At 45.6% G+C, this 20420-nt stretch overlaps 1 protein-coding gene across 2 annotated transcripts in view; it reads right to left on the bottom strand.

Moving 5' to 3' along the window:
* Positions 1-14061, bottom strand: part of RPAP2 (RNA polymerase II associated protein 2) — a 113494-nt gene extending 99433 nt beyond the window's left edge. For both annotated transcript variants that reach the window (XR_012231428.1, XM_073571456.1), the window contains exons 1-4: positions 13867-14061; positions 10336-10384; positions 7455-7569; positions 6641-6739 (exon numbers count right to left, since the gene is read on the bottom strand). Coding sequence is in view for 1 of the 2 variants with exons in the window: in XM_073571456.1 (XP_073427557.1) it covers positions 6641-6739; positions 7455-7569; positions 10336-10384; positions 13867-13897 (294 nt within the window). In the remaining variant the exon portion in view is untranslated. The remainder of the gene's footprint in view (positions 1-6640; positions 6740-7454; positions 7570-10335; positions 10385-13866) is intronic.
* Between the last annotated feature and the right edge of the window lie 6359 nt (positions 14062-20420).

Raw genomic sequence — 20420 nt, forward strand, 5'->3', positions numbered from 1 at the left:
AGTAAATGAAGAACAATAACTATGTCAAAACCTAAGAACAATACAATAAGCCAATAGGCTAAACAGGGTGGGTGCTGTGTCCCCCAATGATTGGCTTGGAGAAAAGGATTTTAAGGTGAGTACACACAAAAATCCCTATTTCTCCTACGCCTCATTGGGGGACACAGGACCATGGGATGTCCTAAATCAGTCCCTGGGTGGGGAGCATACAACTGCTAATACCCCATGTACCACTGGCTTAACGCCGTGGTACTGCCGATTGCAGAATGCGCCTGCCAAGAGCTGCATCCGCAGAGGCCTGAGTGTGAATTTGGTAATGTTTTGTAATGGTATGCAGACTGGACCAAGTAGCAGTCTTGCAGACCTGTTCTGCCGACACCTGGTGCCGAATGGCCCAAGAGGCGCCCATTGATCGAGTAGAATGCGCCTTGATCTCTGCTGGGATAGGTGCACCCTTGACACGGTAAGATTCCTGAATAGCCAAGCGAATCCACTTGGCTAGCGTGGCTTTTGAGGTGGCTAGACCCTTCCTATGCCCCTCTGGAAGCACGAACAGGGCATCTGACTTGCGGAAGGGAGCCGTCCGCGAGATGTACCGTCTAAGAGCCCTAACCACATCCAAGGTGTGGAGGGCCTTCTCAATGCGATGGACTGGTGCTGGAAAGAATGAAGGAAAAACAATCTCCTCATTGAGATGAAAGGAAGACACGACTTTGGGCAGGAAAGACGGGGACGTCCTCAAAACTGACTTGTCCTGATGAAAATTCAGGAACGGAGGACGGCAGGACAGGGATGCCAATTCCGAAACTCGTCTGATTGATGTAATTGCTACTAGAAAGACCACTTTCCAAGAGAGAACAGTTAGTGACATGTCCTGTAGTGGTTCAAAAGGGGCTTCCTGTAAGGCTCCGAGAACCAAGTTAAGGTCCCATGATTCCTATAGAAATAGGGAGGCGCCACATGGGAAACTCCCTGAATGAACGTCTTCACCTGCAATTTGGTGGCAATTTTGCGTTGGAATAGAACTGACAAAGCTGAAATTTGGCCTTTGAGCGAGCTAAGCGCGAGGCCTAACTCTAGTCCGAATTGCAGGAATTCCAATATGGAAGGGATGGAGAACACCAGAGGGGGATCGATCATGGTCCTTGCACCACGATAAAAAGATCTTCCAGGTGCGGTGATAAACACGCATGGACATGGGCTTCCTAGCACTAATCATGGTGGAGATCACCTCGTGAGAGAAACCAGCTTGTGCTAAAATCCAGGATTTAACGGCCACGCCGTCAAAGACAGGGCCCCTGAGTTCTGGTGGTAAATCGGGCCCTGTGAGAGTAGATCCATGTGATCTAGAAGTCACCAGGGAACGTCGGCAACAAGGGGGAATAGTTCTGCGTACCATGCCAGGTGCGGCCAAATTGGCACAACTAGGGTCACTGGTACCCCATCTGCTCTGATTTTCTTGATTACCCTTGGAAGCAAGGGAAGAGGGGAAAAAATGTATGGGAGTCGAAACCGGTGCCACGGCAGGACTACGGCGTCTGCTCCGATGGCGCATGGATCGCACGATCGGGCAATGAATCGAGGAACTTTGTTGTTTAGTCTTGACGCCATGAGATCCACATCCGGAGTCCCCCAGCGACAGCAAATCTGTTGAAAGACTTCCGGATGAAGAGACCACTCTCCCGAGGCGCAGCCCAATTTTCTATCCCCGGGATGTGGATCGCTGAGGTGGGCGAATGGTTGGTCTCGGCCCTACGGAGGATGTGACTCACTTTGTGCATGGCCATCCTGCTCCAAGTACCCCCCTGACGGTTGATATACACCACAGCAGTGGCGTTGTCGGATTGGATCCTGATGGGGTGACCTGCGAGGAGATTGGTGGAAACTCAGTAGGGCTAGTCTGATTGCTTGTATCTCCAAGATGTTGATGGGGAGACGTGACTCTCGAATGGACCAACGACCCTGTGTCGTGTGGTGGCAAAAAACCGCACCCCAGCCAAGAAGACTTGCGTCGATGGTCACCACCAACCATTGTACTGGGAGAAAGGACTTCCTTTGATTCAGGGAGGATTTCAGTGTCCACCACCTGAGGGTTTGTCTGACCCGCAGGGACAGAAGGAACTGACGGTCCAGGGAGAATGGGTTCTTGTCCCAAGTCAACGGCAGCGCATGTTGCAAAAGGCGGAGATGAAACTGTGCGAATGGGACCTCTTCTATCGCTGCTACCATCTTTCTGAGAACCCTCATGCTGAAACGTATAGAGTGAGAAACTGGTCGGGAAAGAGCCCGCGCACCCTGTTGTAAGGCTCGGGCCTTTTCTGGAGGGGGAATGACCAACCCGCGGGAAGTGTCCAAGATCATTCCCAAAAAGGAAATCTGCTGAACCTGTGCCGGGGAAGACTTCTCGAAGTTTATCTTCCAACCCAGGCAAGAAAGTGTATTTACTGTAATATCTACGGATTCCTCGCAGGCTGGAAGGGACGGACCCTTGATCAGTAGGTCGTCCAGATACGGAAGTACCACCACTCCCCGAGCGTGAAGAATGGCCATGACAGCCACCATGACCTTGGTAAAGACTCTGGGGGCGGTGGCGAGCCCGAAAGGCAAGGCAACGAACTGGAAGTGTACCTCGTGAATTGCGAAGCACAGGAAATGCTGGTGGGATGGACAAATTAGAATGTGAAGGTAAGCATCTTTGATACTGATGGATGCTAAGAACTTTCCCCTTTCCATGGAGGCGACGACTGAATGGAGAGATTCCATTCTGAATCGCCGTACCTTGACAAACTAATTTAACAGCTTGAGGTCCAGTATGGGATGCATCATACCGTCCTTCTTTGGAACCACAAAAAGGTTTGAATAAAAACCCTTGAACCTTTCGTCATGAGGGACCGGAATGATGACTGTGTCCCTTTGCAGCACATGAACGGCCCGAAGGAAGGCTGTTGTCTGTCTTGGGAGGTGAGGACCGGAAAAAACGTGTTGGGGGGGGGGGGGGGGGGGAATTCTATTTTGTATCCGGAGGACGCCAGGTCTCTGACCTATTCGTCGTGGACGACCGCGAGCCAGTTTGACTGAATGAAAGTAGACGACAGACTACTTTGTCGGTGTCCGCCGGATACCGCAACAAATCATTGTGTAGAGGATCTATGGGATCTGGCTCCCCTAGATCCAGATGCCTTTTGTCTGGGTCTCCACGCGGGGACCGACCTGATCCAGAAGAAAAGGTTGTAGAGGACCAATTGGAATTGTTGCGAAAGGGCCGAAAACGAGTCGGCTGTTGATTCCGAAACGGCCGGACGGGCCATTGTTGGGGAAGGAATTTACTCTTACCCCCAGTAGTGACAGAAATGAGTTGATCCAGTTTCTCTCCAAACAGACGACCGGTTTGACAAGGTTGAGAAGTCAACGATCTTTTGGAAGAGGAATCCGCCAGCCAGTTGAGGAGCCATAGGGCCCTCCTAATGGAGACTTCATTTGCGGCTGCCTGTGCAGCACAATTGGCAGCATCTAAAGAAGTGTCCACTACAAAATCTCCTGCGTGAACTATCTGACTGGCGACGCTGGCTGCCTCTGGAGGAAGATTGCTATCCTGGATGGCAGTAACTAACACCTCTGCCCAGGCGGCCATAGCCTTAGCCACCCAAGTCGCCGCGAAAGATGGAAAGAGTGCCGCTCCTGAAGCTTCAAAAATTGAGCGAGCAAGATAGTCAATCTAACGATCAGAGGGGGTTTTGACTGAAGAACCTTCAGAAACAGACAGGAGAGTTTTGGAAGCAAGACGCAACATGGGAGGATCCACAGAAGGGGACTGTAACCAATCATTCATTAGTACTGGAGCAAAAGGGTATTTTGCCTCAATAGGCTTTAGACCTGAAAACCGCTTATGTGGCCGATCCCTGTCTCTGGACAATGCCCTTAAACTCTGGATGGCTGGCAAATACCCTGCGCACACGTTTAGTCTTTTTAAAAGATACAACGTGTTCTGGGGCAGAAATATTCTCCTCGTCCAACTTCAGAATCCTGTTGACTGACCCTATAAGAGAATCAAGCGATTCTTGGTCATTTGGGGGATTTTGGGGTATTGACATGTCAGACTCGTACAGAGTCATGTTCGCTGCGAACATTGGGAGAGGGAGAGCGAGAGACAGAGCTCGCCGATGCTGAAGCACGAGCGTGACGCGTCATGGGTCCGCTTTCTAGAGACCTGACCATCCCTTGAACGAGTACGGCCCCTGCTGGTGAACAGTTCCCGGCCGTCGCCAGAGCCCTCCTCAGTCGGCGAAGGCACGTTTTGACTTAAAGAGGAGTCCCGGAGGGAGTCTATAGCCTTAGTCAGTGATTCCACAGACCGTGACAGGGACGCAGCCCACTCAGGGGGACTAAATACAGAGGGCCCGGTGTCAGCTGCGTCGGGTGGCATTTGAGCGCAAGCCGGGTCACAATCTGTGCATAACGGATTTGTTTGGGCACTGGGTGAGGCAGTCTTGCAAGTGGCACAAGAGGTAAAGAACGCAGTGTGCTTCTTAGTAGCCCTTTTGGCTTCCTTAGATTGAGACATAGTGCCCCTGAAAGGGTTACAGGCAGAGCCTGGGCTGCAGCTGAAGGGAATGTGCAGAGAAGGGGTTAAGCTTTCCTCTGAGGGCAGATGCAGCTTACCCACGTTCCTGATGCTGTGTCCCCAGGAGGAATAGCGGTGGCTACTGCAGCGCCCCGCAGCCGTCACAGAGCAGGCTGAGGTAAAAAACATTGCCACCTGAGACAAGCAGGGCGCTCCTTGTTCAGCTCGAGAAGCGCCAAGGACATGGGCTGCGGCGCTATGTAAATTGCGGCCTAGACCGCCCGAAAAGCCGGGGACTAAATTTCTGGGCCTTCCAGCGCTAAGTGCCAGATGAAGGAAAAAACGGGGGTCCGTGACGGGGCGCCGATGAAACACCGCTGACACCAGTTCAGCGCTTCTCCCAGGGACAAGGACACGACCCCATACCTCCAATTCGGTGCTCACACAGGCTGTCAGGGGCTGCAGATCTCATCCTCCTGGGCGATGTAGCAGAGCCAGAGGAGTGCTTAAAGGGGTATACCTCAATCGATCCTCCCTATAGGCAGGGGGATGGAGAGGTGATGGTGCTGATTCAGGGCATCCGAAGCGCTCTTCAAGTCTTCTCCGTGCACTCCGTGCGCTTGCCCTCTTATCCGTGCGGGGAGATCGGGACCGTGAAGGAACCTTCGCCCAGAAGAATCAGGTATGTCCCAGTCATCGCAGAAGAGGGTATGGGGAGATATACTCCGCGTGCTCGCCTGTTGGTTCGGGGGAGAACGGACCCTTGAAAGGAACCGTCGTCCCCTTCACTCCGTTAATTAAAAAATATTTACAGAAAAATTCAAAAATAAAAACGGTGGGGTCTGAAGCCAGACCCAAGTGCCTCCTACACACACTAAGCAAGAACTGGGGAAATCTCAGCCAGCGAGAGGGTGTATACTGCAGAGGAGTTAACTTTTTTCTGTGTTCACTTAGTGTCCTCCAAGTGGCAAGCAACATAACACCCATGGTCCTGTGTCCCCCAATGAGGCGTAGGAGAAAAAAGTTCAGCGAGAAACTGCTATTGGACCGTCACAGTGAGCTCACTGACAGATGCTCAGTGAAACCATTCTACAACCAGCAATAGACATTGTAAATCTTGGCCATAGAAGGCAAACAAGGTGACTTTTTTTATGGAAACACAATTACAAAAATACATGCATTTAAGTAAAAAACAAAATATTGTTTCCGATGGCAGACAACCCCTTTAATAAGTGTGAGGTTGTGCAGTGATACAAATCAGATTTCTGCACAGATATTAAAGGGGTTGTCAGGCCTTAGAGTGACTGCAAACATGTGAATCCTCACATTGTGCACACTGCATGCTGTGAGGATTCTACGGTGTCGGTGCTAGGAGTGGCGGGCGTGTGACCACAAGTATATGATTTGCACACAAGCAGTCACGTGTCGAATAGAGGATTCACAAGTCTGCAGACTTGTAATCTAAGGCCGGACAACCCCTTTAACTGTAAAACTGTTTTTAACAACCCAATACTTTTAAAGGGGTTGTCCAGTACAAAATGACCACAAGATGCTGCAAAAAATGTAAAAAAAAAAAATTATTTATATAAAAATAAAAGCCGCCAAAAACATACATACTCTACCCGGACCAGAGCCGGTCCTCCACTCTGAGTCTCTGGTGATCTCATGCGTGTCACATCAGCATGGCAGCCATTGTCATAAGACTGCTGGGGGACACAGGGAAGGCGGACCGGGGCGTGAGCCTTGGCAGGCGGACCGGGGCGTGAGCCTTGGCAGGCGGACCGGGGCGTGAGCCTTGGCAGGCGGACCGGGGCGTGAGCCTTGGCAGGCGGACCGGGGCGTGAGCCTTGGCAGGCGGACCGGGGCGTGAGCCTTGGCAGGCGGACTTACCCCTTCTTACCATCTGATACTCTGCTCGTTAACAAATACTGCGAGCTCTTGGCTGCGTTACTCATACAGGTGAAGTCCGTGGTTGTAATATGCTTCACCTGCACAAGTTGAACTGCCTAAAAACCACACCAATTTTCTGTAAAACCAAGCGGCACCTATTGCTATATACACTGGTTATTTTCTACTTACGTTTTCAAGCTTATTGCTGCAGATGGGATAGCCGCATATCTTTATTATAGATCGTTCCTCTACCACATCCTTATAGTACAATGGAGAAATAAATTTGGCCTGTAGAGAAAATTGAAACAATGTTGAAAGGGTTACAGCAGATCGATCACTGGATTTCACAATACGACCTGTACATATTATTAACCCAGATCCCTTAGACCTTAGCGCCGTTTACGGCATGAATTGGTTATTCTATTTATGTCGGTCACAGACAATAATATCGATCGTCATTACATTACCTCATTGGCTGTGTTTCTAGTTCCCTCATTATTATCATATATTGGCATATTATATGGGTGTGCTAAAATGTCGCTGACAATATGCTATGGTGGGATTTACCATCGACTTTTTTAGTCCCTTTACCTGTTGTTTGACACCTTTTCTTTTGTAATTGTGTATTTTATGTTAATAAAGATGTGGTTTTTATAACTATATACGATTGTGTGGTACCAGATTTCTCATATTTTCTTGGTTACCATAAAGTGATATTGATTATTGGTGGTATATTACCCTTTATTGGGATTTTGTGATTATTGGGCAAATTTTTGTGATTACAGGTCTAAGATCTATAGTATGTACGTACTCAGTTTATATTGTGAAATCTGATGACAGATCGGTTTTAAACTTTTCATCATCAGTCATAAAATTCAGGTGTGAGTTGCTGCTTGTTCTCCTATCACTCTTGAATGGAGTGAATTAAGATGTTAGATGCATAAAATCATACAGTAGTTTATTGCTAAAACATTTATTGTTCAAAAACCCTGTTAAGACTTACACAGTCCATCAGGAAATCCTCTGTGATATTTTTCTCCAGGAGCCGCTCAACAATTTGGTGTGCCCTTTTCTCCGTCTCAATCTTTTTGCGAATCGCATTTTCCAAAGCCGCTCTCCTGTTGGTTCATACAGACAAAGGTCACTTGTACACTGTACAGTTGTGTTAAAAAGTGTTTGCCCCCCTCCTGATTTCCTATCCTTTTGCATTTTTGTCACACTTACATGTTTTAGATCAAACAGATTTAAATATTAGACAAAGATAACACAAGAAATTATAAAAAGCAGTTTTTAAATGAAGGTTTTTATTATTAAGGGAAAAAAAATGCAAACCTACAGGGCCCTGTGTGAAAAAGACATTGCTCCCGCCCCCTTAACTGTGGTTTATCCTATCTTTGGGGAGCTGAGTTCAAATTCCCTAGCCACATGCAAGCCTGATTACTGCCACACCTGTTCTCAATCAAGAAATCACTTAAATAGGAACTGCCTGACAAAGTGAAGTAGACCAAAAGTTTCTCAAAAGCTGGACATCATGCCTCGATCAAAGAAATTCTGGAAGAAGTGAGAAACCAAGTAATTGAGATCTGTCAGTCTGGAAAAGGTTATAAAGCCATTTCTAAAGCTTTGGGACTCCAGCAAACCACAGTGAGAGCCATTATCGACAAATGGAGAAAGCATGGAACAGTGGTGAACCTTCCGAGGAGTGGCCGGCCAACCAAAATTACCTCAAGAGCGCAGCGACGGCTGATCTAAGAGGTCACAAAAGACCCCAGTACAACATCCAAAGAACTGCAGGCCTCACTTGCCTCAGTTAATGTCAGTGTTCATGACTCCACTATAAGGCCAGAGTCACACTACAGCGAGATACGGCCGAGTATCAAAGGTTAAAACCAAGCTCTGGCACCGGCACTCCGGAGAGCAGCGTGCAGCTCTATGTATTGCTGTGCGGCTGCATGCTCCGCTCCGGAGTGCCGGCGCCAGAGCTTGGTTTTAACCTGCGAGACTCGGCCGTATGTCGCTGTAGTGTGACTCCGGCCTAAGAAAGAGACTGAGTAAAATGGTCTGCATGGCAGAGATCCAAGAAGAAAACCACTGATGAGCAATAAGAACATAAAGGCTCGTCTCAGTTTTGCCAGAAAACATCTTGATGAGCCCCAAGACTTTTGGGAGAATACTCTGTGGACTGACAAGACAAAAGTTTAACTTTTTGGAAGGTGTATGTCCCAGTACATCTGGCATAGAAGTAACACAGCATTTCAGAAAAGGAACATCATACCAACAGTAAAATATGGTGGTGGTAGTGTGATGGTCTGGGGCTGTTTTGATGCTTTAGGACCTGGAAGACTTACTGTGGTAAGTGGAACTATGAATTCTGCTGTCTACCAAAAAATCCTGAAGGAGAATGTCTGGACATCTGTTCGTGAACTGAAGCTGAAGCGCACTTGGATTATGCAGCAGCACAATGATCCAAAACACACCAGTAAGTCCACCTTTGAATGGCTTAAGAAAAGCAAAATTAAGACTTTGGAGTGGCCAAGTCAAAGTTCTGACCTTAATTCGATTGAGATGCTGTGGCATGACCTTAAAAAGGCGGTTCACCCTCAGAAACTCTCCAGTGTGGCTGAAATACATTTCTGCAAAGATGAGTGGCCAAGATTCCTCCAGATTGTTGTAAAAGACTCATTGCCAGTTATCGCAAACAATTGATTGCAGTTGTTGCTGATAAGGGTGGCCCAGTCAGTTATTAAGTTTTGAGGGAATCACTTTTTCACACAGGGCCCTGTAGGTTTGGATTTCTTTTTCCCCTAATAATAAAGACTTTAATTTATAAGCTGCATTTTGTGATTACTTGTGTTCTCTTTGTCTAATATTTACAATTGTTTGGTGATCTGAAACATTTAAGTGTGAAAAACATGCAAAAGAATAGGAAATCAGGAAGGGGGCAAACACTTTTTCACACCACTTTATATTAGGGATTGAGAAGACATCTATCATAGTGTGGTTTTAGATTTCACAGTGGCAATGTTATAAATCATAACTAATAATAACCTGAAAGCGCTAATCGGGGTCACTGATTTACAGAATATTATAAAAGTGAGTTTCCAGTGGTTTTATAGTGATTATCTATTGGATCGACTTGGATCCGACACCCAATAGCCACACGAATCACCGGCTATCACCTATGGGGAGGGCAGCCATATGTAAACAGTATGCGGACTGGAACACCAGAGCTCAGTACAATCTGTAGTAGCCGCTGCCAGGTATTGCAGATCAGCTCCCAGTTGTGTACAAAGCTGTGATATTCTGATCCGTAAACTGCTTACATCCAACCTCGGGAGGAGTTATTATAAGGATGGGTCATCAATAGAACAATAGGGGAAATCTCCTTTTAAAGGGGTTTGTCGCAAGTCCTTAAATACTTTTAAATTTAGCTCTTATTAAAAATTCTCTCAGTTCTCAATAATGGAAGGATTTCTAATTCCATAGTTTAGAGAACGTTGCCTAGGTTACCGGCCACCTCTGCAGTCTCAGAGTGGTTGATTACCAAGGCAAGAAGTGTGCACCGCTTTGGATCCGGCCACTTGCAATCCCCCAGCACGTCTCCAGGCTGCGGAGACAAATTGCCTATGTTATAGCAGCCTGGGAGACAACAATATTAGGACCGGCAATGGAATCCTGCCGCTTGTCAGATCTGTCAATCTTCAGTAGTGCGCCACCCCGGCACAGAATGAAGCCGTAAGGCAGAGGAGCGGTGCGCTACTGAAGAAAGATTCCAGCTCTGCTTTCAGCATATATGAAAGTGACAGCAGACCATTACTCCCTGAAAATGAAGACGCTTTACATGCCGCCATCATGAGCTCGATTTAAAGCTGCACATACGTTACCTCTTGGCAGCATCTTCACTATTTACGTCATCACTAAACTGCACTTTACCTAATAACAAATAAGAAAAAGACAAGATGAGCAAAATTAAAGAGAAAGCGCCAGATACAGCATAGAACGCAATAGCAGAGAAGTGTCGCCGCACTACAAGGGTCAGGACGGAACACAGCTATACACCCCTATGGAGAAGCCATAATCCGAGCGTGAGGAGCCTTGTAGAGATAAAAAAAAAGCCAAACACACAAGCAGCATTAATACAAAAGCGAACAAGAAACATCCACAATGTGTGCGGCACATACGGCTACTGATCCTAGCAGCGGTTTAAACGGCAAAATATGTCATGAAAAATGCAGTGTGAGCGTCACAGACAGGCTGTGACATGAAGATCTAACCACCTGCCCATAAGCCGGGGTCTATCAGGGAAGAATACTGGCTCAGTGGTTAGCACTGTGCAGTGGGCAACAGGGTGGCTCCTGACGAAGCCGAGGACGGTGAAATGCGCGTCGGGGCTTCAGCGCATCTCCTGGGCGTCGTCTCTACACTCTTCCAGGGCTATGTCACAAGGTAATTAACCCGCCATAGATACGGACTCCCTAGTGTCATCATCCACAACCCGGCACTGAGTCATATATGACTCTTGGTTAGGGCTAACTGGATAGCTTATACTTTCATCTTATCACAGGACCTATTATGAATATGCCAAGTCAATACTATCCACTATAATTTACTATTTATCTACGTCTGGGCTCTTTGGCACTATCACTTTCAATTTTATATTGGATATCTATATAGCCACTAATTGGGTACAATTGGTTAATCTATATCTCTACTTCAGTATAGGCCCTATATTGAATATTCCGAGCATGCTGAGATAATACCGCCTAGTAAAAACTCTGATTTTGAGCATGCTTAGATAATACTGTTTAGTATATACTGACTATCCACTAACCTGTTGGTCCTTTAGCCTTGTACTGGGTATATATAGCTATTAACTAGGCATAATTGGACAGCTCTCTATTCTACTATAGATCTTAATTTTGTACAAATTGAGCATGCTGAGATAAAACTGTTTAGTATATACTAATTATTTACTAACCTGTTGGTCCTTTAGCCTTGTATTGGGTATATATACAACTACTGACTAGGAACAATTGGACAAGCTCGCTACTCTATTATAGACCTTAATTTTGAACAAATTGAGCATGCTAACACAATATTGTTTGGTTGGACTCACTTCTATCTGACCTTTATTTTTGCATACTTAGAGCATGCTGAGATAATACTGTGTGTATAAATAGTTCGTTCGACATTTGGTCTGCTATTTAGTTCAATTTTGAGCTGTCGCCACTATTCTCCTGGCTTCGTGCAGACTCTAGCCCTGAGATGCTTTTTTTCTGTCTGGCACGATATTTTTCATCGATTTACTACGCCAATATCGTGCCAGACAGAAAAAAAGCATCTCAGGGCTAGAGTCTGCACGAAGCCAGGAGAATAGTGGCGACAGCTCAAAATTGAACTAAATAGCAGACCAAATGTCGAACGAACTATTTATACACACAGTATTATCTCAGCATGCTCTAAGTATGCAAAAATAAAGGTCGGATAGAAGTGAGTCCAACCAAACAATATTGTGTTAGCATGCTCAATTTGTTCAAAATTAAGGTCTATAATAGAGTAGCGAGCTTGTCCAATTGTTCCTAGTCAGTAGTTGTATATATACCCAATACAAGGCTAAAGGACCAACAGCTGCTATATTCTATCTACCTCGTTATGAACACCTTGTATGTCTTTATAATATATGTGCAATAAAACTGATAATGTTTACAAATAGCCTCTCTGTATTGTGGTAATCTTTCCACCCATTTGATATCTTATTTATGCTACTAATAGCCTTATTTTTCGACTAGAGACTCTGTCGCCTGTTGCTTTGTTTTTGGGTTCTATGGTGGCTCAGTGGTTAGCACTGTGCAGTGGGCAGCAGGGTGGCTCAGTGGCTAGCACTGTGCAGTGGGCAGCAGGGTGGCTCAGTGGCTAGCACTGTGCAGTGGGCAGCAGGGTGGCTCAGTGGCTAGCACTGTGCAGTGGGCAGCAGGGTGGCTCAGTGGCTAGCACTGTGCAGTGGGCAGCAGGGTGGCTCAGTGGCTAGCACTGTGCAGTGGGCAGCAGGGTGGCTCAGTGGCTAGCACTGTGCAGTGGGCAGCAGGGTGGCTCAGTGGCTAGCACTGTGCAGTGGGCAGCAGGGTGGCTCAGTGGTTAGCACTGTGCAGTGGGCAGCAGGGTGGCTCAGTGGCTAGCACTGTGCAGTGGGCAGCAGGGTGGCTCAGTGGCTAGCACTGTGCAGTGGGCAGCAGGGTGGCTCAGTGGCTAGCACTGTGCAGTGGGCAGCAGGGTGGCTCAGTGGCTAGCACTGTGCAGTGGGCAGCAGGGTGGCTCAGTGGCTAGCACTGTGCAGTGGGCAGCAGGGTGGCTCAGTGGCTAGCACTGTGCAGTGGGCAGCAGGGTGGCTCAGTGGCTAGCACTGTGCAGTGGGCAGCAGGGTGGCTCAGTGGCTAGCACTGTGCAGTGGGCAGCAGGGTGGCTAGCACTGTGCAGTGGGCAGCTCAGTGGCTCAGTGGCTAGCACTGTGCAGTGGGCAGCAGGGTGGCTCAGTGGCTAGCACTGTGCAGTGGGCAGCAGGGTGGCTCAGTGGCTAGCACTGTGCAGTGGGCAGCAGGGTGGCTCAGTGGCTAGCACTGTGCAGTGGGCAGCAGGGTGGCTCAGTGGCTAGCACTGTGCAGTGGGCAGCAGGGTGGCTCAGTGGCTAGCACTGTGCAGTGGGCAGCAGGGTGGCTCAGTGGCTAGCACTGTGCAGTGGGCAGCAGGGTGGCTCAGTGGCTAGCACTGTGCAGTGGGCAGCAGGGTGACTCAGTGGCTAGCACTGTGCAGTGGGCAGCAGGGTGGCTCAGTGGCTAGCACTGTGCAGTGGGCAGCAGGGTGGCTCAGTGGCTAGCACTGTGCAGTGGGCAGCAGGGTGGCTCAGTGGCTAGCACTGTGCAGTGGGCAGCAGGGTGGCTCAGTGGTTAGCACTGTGCCGTGGGCAGCAAATCCCAAAACTCCATACAAAGACATAGTGATAGGAAATCTAGACTGTGAGCCCCAATGGGGACAGTGATGATGTTGATGCATGTACAGCGCTGGGGAATATGATGGCGCCATATAAGCACAGCATAATAAATCTATAAATCAGAGTGGCATTCCAGCTCAGCGCAGGGACTCTGCCTTCTCGGCCATAGTTTGCCATTATGGATCGTATTCACACACAGCAGATTTGCAGCGCAGATGTAAGCCATGAGGAGATAGTTGGGATCATTCTTTTTTATAAGAAACATACTTTCAGATCTACGGTTGTAAAACAAATCCACCAGCAGCGAGCGCCTCCAGGGGACCATTCACACTGTGCTATACGTGTCCAGATAAACTACCGCAGTGTGTAACCACTCACTCCTCGCACAAACTACCCAGTACTTCCCCCACACTCCATGTAGGAGACTTACGTGATTTTGGTGTTTTCCTCATCTCCGCCATGCTGGCTGACCATCACAGAACGTGTTCCGGTGTATGCGGTCTGGTCTGGCGGGGTACCGGGTAAATGCCCGGTGGGCCCCGAGGGTCGCTGGGGCCCTTTAAAAATGCGGCCCCTTTAAAAGCGCGTCCCAGTATTGCAGCCAGTGACGCGCGCGCTCGTAACCATAGTTACCCCCTCTGACGCGGCGCCGGGCGACCCTGGCTGAGGCTCCACTTCCCCAGAGAACGACGCTCTGCTTTACGGCTCTGCTTTACGGCTCATGGCTGGCTGCTAATAACGAGACGTGAGGGTAGATGCTAGACTGTACGGACTCCTTCCAGGTGTGATGTCATTCTGGGGGCGTGTCATACCGGGAGGGGGCGTGTTCTGACAGCAAAGGACACGTGTGTCTCTGCTGTCTGGTGCTGGCGTCTGTGAGCAGCAGGGAGGCGGGTTTAGTAAGTTACAGGTTGGTGTCTTCAAGGCCTCTTTCACACTTCCATTTTTCAGTCAAGAAACGCCAATTTTGAAAAAAAACGGATCCGCCATTTTTCTTTGCGGATCTGTTTTTTTCCCCATTGACTTTCATTATTGGAGGATCCTGTCTCTCTCTCATCAGTAGCTTAACCCCTTCAGGCCTATTTGTACCCAAATGCCTAGGCCATTTTTTGTAAATCTGACCTGTCACTTCATGCGGTAATAACTTTGGGACGCTATCACCTACCCACGCCATTCTGAGATTGTTTTCTCGTGACATATTGTACTTCATGGTAGTGCTAATTGTGAGTCAATAGATTTTACCTTTCTGCATAGAATATTACAAAATACACGAAAATTTGGGAAAAATTCGCTATTTTTGAGCTTTGAAATTCTCTACTTTTTACAAAAATGCTGATACCCCCCATAACAGTTATTAGTTTACATTCTCCACATGTCTACTTCACATTGGCATCATTTTGGAAATGAAATTTTATATTTTTCGGATGTGATAAGGCTCATAGTTTTATACGCAATTTTTAAAGTTTACGACTAGAGTTGAGCGATACCAGCCGATACTTGAAAATATCGGATCGGAATGGATCAGCCGATCTTAAAAAAAAGTATCGGTATCGCCGATTCCGATACCAGAAGTCCCATTCATGTCTATGGGACTTCCGGTATCGGAATAAGAAAAACCCTATTTTTGCCTTGTACAGCCTCTCTGGGGTCTGTACGGGCCTTTCGGGGGTCTGTGCCGGCCTGCCAGGGGGTCTGTGACGGCCTGCCGGTGGTCTGTGCAGGCTTCGGTGGTCTGTGCAGGCCTGCCGGGGGTCTGTGCAGGCATCGTCCGATGGGACTACAAGTCAAATCGGGAGATGCCTGCTACCATGACAGTGATTGACACATTAGCCAATGATGGGACAGTAGTAGTCCCATCATCCGGCTAATGTGTTGAATGTAGAAAAAAAAAATAAATTACATGCTACATACATGCTACATACATACTACATATATACTACATGTAACATACATACTACATATATACTACATGTAACATACATACTAGATATATACTACATGCAACATGCATACTACATACATACTACATACTACATGCATACTACATACATGCTACATACTACATGCATGCTACATACATGCTACATACTACATACATGCTACATACATACTACATATATACTACATGCATGCTACATACATACTACATATATACTACATGCATGCAACATACAACATATATACTACATGCATGCAACATGCATACTACATATATACTACATGTAACTTGCATACTACATATATACTACATGTAACATACATACTACATGCAACATGCATACTACATACATGCTACATACTACATGCATGCTACATACATGCTACATACTACATACATGCTACATACATATATACTACATGCATGCAACATACATACTACATATATACTACATGCATGCAACATATATACTACATGCATGCAACATGCATACTACATATATACTACATGTAACATACATACTACATATATACTACATGCAACATGCATACTACATACATGCTACATACTACATGCATGCTACATACATGCTACATACTACATACATGCTACATACATACTACATATATACTACATGCATGCAACATACATACTACATATATACTACATGCATGCAACATACATACTACATATATACTACATGCATGCAACATACATACTACATGTATACTACATGCATGCAACATACATACTACATATATACTACATGCAACATACATACTACATATATACTACATGTAACATACATACTACATACATGCTACATGCATGCTACATACATACTACATGCATGCAACATACAACATATATACTACATGCATGCAACATGCATACTACATATATACTATATATACTACATGCAACATGCATACTACATACATGCTACATACTACATGCATGCTACATACATGCTACATACTACATGCATGCTACATACATACTACATATATACTACATGCATGCAACATACATACTACATATATACTACAGGCATGCAACATACATACAACATATATACTACATGCATGCAACATGCATACTACATATATACTACATGCAACATGCATACTACATACATGCTACATACTACATACATGCTACATACTACATACATGCTACATACTACATACATGCTACATACATGCTACATACTACATACATGCTACATACTACATACATGCTACATACTACACACATGCTACATACTACATACATGCTACATACTACATACATGCTACATACATACTACATACATACTACATGCATGCAACATACATACTACATGCATGCAACATACATACTACATGCATGCAACATACATACTACATGCATGCAACATACATACTACATGCATGCAACATACATACTACATGCATGCAACATACATACTACATGCATGCAACATACATACTACATGCATGCAACATACATACTACATATATACTACATGCATGCAACATACATACTACATATATACTACATGCATGCAACATACATACTACATATATACTACATGCATGCAACATACATACTACATATATACTACATGTAACATACATACTACATATATACTACATGCATACTACATACATGCTACATACATACAACATATATACTACATGCATGCAACATGCATGTAGTATATATGTTGTATGTATGTTGCATGCATGTAGTATGTAGCATGTATGTAGTATGCATGTTGCATGTAGTATGTATGTAGTATGTATGTTACATGTAATATATATGTAGTATGTATGTTACATGTAGTATATATGTAGTATGCATGTTGTGTGTATGTAGCATGTATGTAGCATGTAATTTTTTTTTTTTTTTACATTCAACACATTAGCCGGATGATGGGACTACTACTGTCCCATCATTGGCTAATGTGTCAATCACTGTCATGGTAGCAGGCATCGCCCGAAAAAAGTATCGGTACTCGGTATCGGAATTCCGATACGGCAAATATCGGCCGATACCCGATACTTGCGGTATCGGAAAGCTCAACACTATTTACGACTAAATTTCCAAAACCCATTTTTCCAAGGACCAAGTCAGTTCGGACGTCACTTTATGGGTCTTGTATAACAGAACCCACCCATACATTACCCCATTTTGCAAACTACACCCCTCAAGGTGTCCAAAACGGATTTTCAAAACTTTGTTAACCCCTTAGGTGTTGCACAGGAATTCAAGCAAAATGACAGTGAAATATCAAAATTTCAATTTTTTGGCAGATATTCCATTGTAATCCAATTTTACCTGCAACCCAGCAAGGGTTAACAGCAAACCCAAACTTGGTTACCCCAATTCCACAGTTTATAGAAACACCCCACATGTACACTTAAACTAAATTATGGGCGAGCAAGAGGGCTCAGCACAGAAGGAGAGCTAGGCGGTTTTTGGGATAATAGATTACACTGGAAGAAATCCAGTGGGCCATGTCGTATTGGAGAGACCCTGAGGTACCCCCAGAGTGGAAACCCCCAAAAGGTTACCGCATTTTGGAAACTACACCCCCTAAGGACTGTTTTAGGGGGTATAGTAACCACTTTGACCCAACAAGCGCTCCATTGGAGTTTCATGCACTTGGTTGAGGAAATTGAAAAGTACGGTTTTTACCGAAAAATGTCGCTTTAGGCCCACATTTTTCATTTTGAAAAGGGGACCAGGAAAAAGTACACCCCACTTTTTATTCCCCATTGTCTCCCGAACACGGCAATACCACAAGTGTTGTCTAAAACCACAGTACTGGCGCACAGCAGGCTTCGTAAGCGAAGCTGCGGCAAAATTCACTGTAAGAAATCTATGGTGCCATGTCACATTTGGAGACACCCTGAGGTCCCGCACAGTGGAAACCCCAAAAAAGTGACCCCATTTTTGAAACTACACCCCCTAAGGAATGTTTTAGGAGGTACAGTAACCACTTTGCACCGGGAACCGGCTCCCGACCCGCGGCGATCGCCCGGCATATGATCCAGGTACGATTCGCCGTACCGATACGGCGGCCGGCGCGAAGGGGTTAATGGTATTTTTCACCTTTTCAATAGATCCTACCTATATTTCCAAAAAATAATGATTAAAGGTCAATTTAGGGGAAATGCCAAAATGTCAATACAATGCATGTAGTATTTGTAGTATTGCCGTGTTCGGGAGACAATGGGGAATAAAAAGTGGGGTGTACTTTTTCCTGGTCCCCCTTTTCAAAATGAAAAATGTGGGCCTAAAGCAACATTTTTCGGTAAAAAACGTACTTTTCAATTTCCTCAACCAAGTGCATGAAACTCCAATGGAGCGCTTGTTGGGTCAAAGTGGTTACTATACCCCCTAAAACAGTCCTTAGGGGGTGTAGTTTCCAAAATGCGGTAACCTTTTGGGGGTTTCCACTCTGGGGGTACCTCAGGGTCTCTCCAATACGACATGGCCCACTGGATTTCTTCCAGTGTAATCTATTATCCCAAAAACCGCCTAGCTCTCCTTCTGTGCTGAGCCCTCTTGCGCGCCCATAATTTAGTTTACGTGTACAATGTGGGGTGTTTCTATAAACTGCGGAATTGGGGTAACCAAGTTTGGGTTTGCTGTTAACCCTTGCTGGGTTGCAGGTAAAATTGGATTACAATGGAATATCTGCCAAAAAATTGAAATTTTGATATTTCACTGTCATTTTGCTTGAATTCCTGTGCAACACCTAAGGGGTTAACAAAGTTTTGAAAATCCGTTTTGGACACCTTGAGGGGTGTAGTTTGCAAAATGGGGTAATGTATGGGTGGGTTTTGTTATACAAGACCCATAAAGTGACGTCCGAACGGACTTGGTCCTTGGAAAAATGGGTTTTGGAAATTTAGTCGTAAACTTTAAAAATTGCGTATAAAACTATGAGCCTTATCACATCCGAAAAATATAAAATTTAATTTCCAAAATGATGCCAATGTGAAGTAGACATGTGGAGAATGTAAACTAATAACTGTTATGGGGGGTATCAGCATTTTTGTAAAAAGTAGAGAATTTCAAAGTTCAAAAATAGCGAATTTTTCCCAAATTTTCGTGTATTTTGTAATTTTTTATGCAGAAAGGTAAAATCTATTGACTCACAATTAGCACTACCATGAAGTACAATATGTCACGAGAAAACAGTCTCAGAATGGTGTGGGTAGGTGATAGCGTCCCAAAGTTATTACCGCATGAAGTGACAGGTCAGATTTACAAAAAATGGCCTAGGCATTTGGGTACAAATAGGCCTGAAGGGGTTAAGCTACTGATGTGCAAGGGCTATCATATCAAAACATAAACTACAGACATGCATCTACCTAAAAACACCAAAGAGAATTAGTCACTCCGGGTGGTACCGATATCGTCAAAAGTGGCTCATGGACTAAGAGGCCTTAGATGTTTGGTGGATGGGGGCTGATACTTGGGGCTAACTAGTGGGATTTGGGGGCTTATGTGGGAGCTGTTGGGCTCCCGGAGGGGGGATTAATGCACGCTGGTTGGGTCCGGAGGGATTAATGCTGGCTTGTGGGGTCTGCTTACGAGGCTGAAGTTGGTTTCTTATTCGTTCAGTTTCTTATTCGGGGCTGAAGTTGGTTTCTTTGGCAATTTTTTCTTTTCTTGTTTTTACAGGTTTAACAACAAAAAAATAAGCAACACAATAATAAAAAAACTGCACTGAGGTGCCCTGATGTGAATACACTTAAAATCAGCGTCAAAAATAAAACTGGTACAAAAATGGGCACCAAAGGGCATTAATGAAAGGGTTAAATAACTTTGGGCCACTGAAATCACACTAAGAATTCACAGATAGTGATGCCCTGCATCAAACCCAGGTCCCTCCAGCCTGGCCCAAATGGATTATTGGCACCAGAACTGGCATCAAAGTGGGCACACAGCCAATTTTCACAGGTTTGAATAAGTAACTGATGTTTTTAAGGGGTTAAATGACTTTGGGCCACTGATGTCACACCAAGAATACACAGATAGTGATGCCC

This window comes from Dendrobates tinctorius, unplaced genomic scaffold (genome assembly GCF_039654945.1).
Source record: "Dendrobates tinctorius isolate UK_male_01 unplaced genomic scaffold, ASM3965494v1 ptg000029l, whole genome shotgun sequence".
NCBI lineage: Eukaryota > Metazoa > Chordata > Amphibia > Anura > Dendrobatidae > Dendrobates > Dendrobates tinctorius.